The sequence below is a fragment of the Bison bison genome, unplaced genomic scaffold (assembly GCF_000754665.1).
Source record: "Bison bison bison isolate TAMUID 2011002044 unplaced genomic scaffold, Bison_UMD1.0 scf7180017864183, whole genome shotgun sequence".
In the NCBI taxonomy this organism is placed as follows: domain Eukaryota; kingdom Metazoa; phylum Chordata; class Mammalia; order Artiodactyla; family Bovidae; genus Bison; species Bison bison.
In genome coordinates this window covers 8917854-8921092 of record NW_011494755.1, presented here as the reverse complement: position 1 = coordinate 8921092, position 3239 = coordinate 8917854, and the positions used below count along the sequence as shown (strand labels likewise).

The 3239-nt window shown below is 47.9% G+C and overlaps 1 protein-coding gene across 2 annotated transcripts in view; it reads left to right on the top strand.

Moving 5' to 3' along the window:
* The first annotated feature begins 1117 nt into the window (after positions 1-1117).
* The window catches only part of INIP (INTS3 and NABP interacting protein), a 19413-nt gene continuing 17291 nt past the window's right edge, over positions 1118-3239 (top strand). Inside the window, exons 1-2 of one of the 2 annotated variants that reach the window (XM_010843591.1) lie at positions 1118-1164; positions 2720-2795. In XM_010843591.1, coding sequence (XP_010841893.1) covers positions 2771-2795 — 25 coding nt within the window. In that variant the 5' untranslated portion in view covers positions 1118-1164; positions 2720-2770. Of the gene's footprint in view, positions 1310-2719; positions 2796-3239 lie in introns of both variants that reach the window. The other variant, XM_010843590.1, reaches the window with a different exon arrangement.

Below are 3239 nucleotides of genomic sequence, written 5' to 3'. Positions count from 1 at the left end.
AAACTGAAGCTCTAATACTTTGTCCACCTGATGCAAAGAGCCAATTCATTGAAAGAACTTGATGCTGGGAACGACTGAGGGCAGAAGGACAAGGGGGTGACAGAGGACGAGACTGTTGGATGGCATCATCAATTCAACAGACATGAGTTTGAGCAAACTCCAGGATATAGTGAAGGACAGGGAAGCCTGGCATGCTGCAGTCCATGGGTTGCAAACAATTGGACACAGCTGTGAGACTGTACAACAACAACAAACTTACCTGAACTATTGACTAGATAGATGGGTGACACAGTGGTAAAGAATCTGCTTGCCAACGCAGGAGACTCAGGAGATGCAGGTTTGATCACTGGGTCGAGAAGATCCCCTGGAGGAGGAAATGGCAACCCACTCCAGTATTCTTGCTTGGAAAATTCCATGGACAGAGGAGTCTGGTGGGCTATATATAGTCCATGTCATGTCGCAAAGAGTCTGACATGACTGAGCAGGCACATTGACCAATATATCCAGTAAAACACAGATCTTTTTCTTTTCTTTTTTAAGAGTTTACATTTTGAAAACTTTAACATTTTCCTTTTTCAAACTGTGGTTTCAGATCTGACTAGACAATGTATTGATAGGCATGCAGCTCTACTGTGCTGGCATCAGGCTATCCTACAAGGAGTGACTTCTTGATCTGAGATGTGGCATATCCACTCCTTAAATACACATTATTGCAACTGCACAGCAGTAAAAAATTTCTACAACTTTAGTGCTTATGTTTAATTAAAGTAGAAAAGTATCCCCGGGATTTGTGTACATTAAGATGCGCAACCCCAAGATGGTTGTTAAAGCTCGCTCTCCGAGTGCCAACCGCGCAGCTCCGCCTCAGTCCCAACCTAAGGGGATTCACACTTGCTGGGCTGGTGGCTTTTCTCCCCTCAGCGGTCTGGACGGAATAGCTACTTGGGGTGCTAGGGACCCATTCTGTCTCTGCCCCGCCCCTACGTCACTGCGCGCCCCGCCCTTTTCGGGCCAGCCCCCGGCCTGCAAGCTCCCTGAGCCTCTCTGGCTGCCACTCTTTGGAAAGGAAGTGGCGTATGCATGAGGTTGGCAGTTAAAGTACGAATCACCGTGAGGAGCGGCAGTTGGGTCCAGGCGGGAGGCGGGACTTCCGCTCCCTCGTGGGTAAGTCTCCGGGAGGTGGAAGAGCAGCGGGCGCGGGAGGGTTGTAGAGTTGCAAGTTGAGCTCGAGTTGCGGGTCTTTAAGTGGTCGCGCCCCCTTGGAGAACGCGACCCGACGGCTAGGCGGTCCTGGCTCTTCCGCCTCGCGGTAAGTAGGATCGCCTGGCGGCACCGGTTATGGAGGTGTGTGGCCCCGGCGCTGACCTGCTGCCGCCATCCCTTGCTATAGGGTAGTGGCTTCCCTGTCAGCTTTGCCTCCCAGCATTCACTCCCCGTGTTGTCCTGGGTCTCGGCCGCAGCCGCAGTGCCAGCCCTCCACGCACGCCCCAGGGACCCTTCTGAGACGCTGGTACAACCTTGTCACGTCCCTGCTTGACGTCCCCCATCACAAGATGGCCCTCTTGTTCCTCCCTTCCTAACCCGGTTTCGCCTCCTCTGTACTTAAGCCGCAGGAGACACCTAACATTATTTTGTTCAAAACCGACATGTGTTTACTAGCTCTTGTCCTTTCGTGCGCATATTAAAAGGCATACCTCGTCGCCAGTAGAATCAGTTCGTCTCTGCTCACAGAGCGTTGTTTACGCCTTGTAAAAAGCGCGTGTTAAACTTTTAGTATGGTTGCTTGAATGAGACAGTGTTTTCCCACTGGATTATACATTTCATGAGAGCAAGAATAGGGTGTGCTCATTTGGGATCTACCCAAGGCCTAGTTCAAAAGCACGAAGTTTAAAACTAACAGTATTCGCACTAGCTTCGTGACCGTGGGCACAATCTCCCCATTTATAAAGTGGTGGTAAATAAGATAACTAATTTCAGTCATATAGTGTAGAGTGCAGAGTATATACTGGAGAAATATTCGGCTTTTTTCCCTTTTTAGCCTTAAGTAGTATACACAGTAGTTGTTAGCTGCTGCTGCTGCCGCTGCCAAGTCGCTTCAGTCGTGTCCGACTCTGTGCGACCCCAGAGACGGCAGCCCACCAGGCTCCCCTGTCCCTGGGATTCTCCAGGCAAGAACACTGGAGTGGGGTGCCATTGCCTTCCCTGAGTTGTTAGCTAGGTATCTTAAATGAATCCAGAGGCACGATAGATGAGTGGTTTTTGCTTCCTAGCCCTGTAATCGCATTGATACCATCAATTAGTTGATACATTTGGTAGTATTTGGTAAACATAACCTAATGATGTAATTAAAGAGAGTAATGCTAACTGTTGGTATCAACATCTGCAAGAATAAACATTTGACTTTCACTCTCTAAGTGGGCTTCCCAGGTGGTGCTAGAGGTAAAGAACCTATCTGACAATGTGGAAGACATAAAAGACGCTGGTTCCATCCCTGGGTCAGGAAGATCTCCTGGAGTAGGAAATGGCAACCCACTCCAGTATTCTTGTCTGGAAAATCCCATGGACAGAGGACCTTGCAGGCTTTAAGGTCGCAGAGTCAAACATGACTGGAGCAACTGAGCCCTCTAAATAACTTGAGGTTCTTGCTTTAAGTTGTGTGCCTTTCAGACATATGTTTCTGAAGAGATGAAGATAAGTGTGTACACATTATTTTTTACAGGTGTTTGTAAAGTGCTGACCCCTGAACATAGTTGAAACAGAAAATAGGAAGATGGCAGCAAACCCTTCAGGACAAGGTAAGTGCATCCTGGAATTTCTTTTATTCCTAGGAACTTTTCCCTTCTGTAGTAAAGTATTTTGATAGAAAATTTAGCATAGGGCAGTTATTGTAGGCAGAATTAAAAATGAATAGCAAAAAAAAAAGACTAGCAAAGTAAAATCGCATATTTGAAGCAATTCCATCATTTTGTCTATATGTCAGTCAGTTCAGTCACTCAGTCACGTCCGACTCCTTGTGACCCCATAGACTGCAACACGCAAGGCCTCCCTGTCCATCACCAACTCCCGGAGTTTACTCAAACTCAGGTCCATTGAGTCGGTGATGCCATCCAACCATCTCATCCTCTGTTGTCCCCCTTCTCCTCCCGCCTTCACTCTTTCCCAGCATCAGGGTCTTTTCAAATGAGTCAGTTCTTCACATCAGGTGGCCAAAGTATTGGCTTCAGCATCAGTCCTTCCAA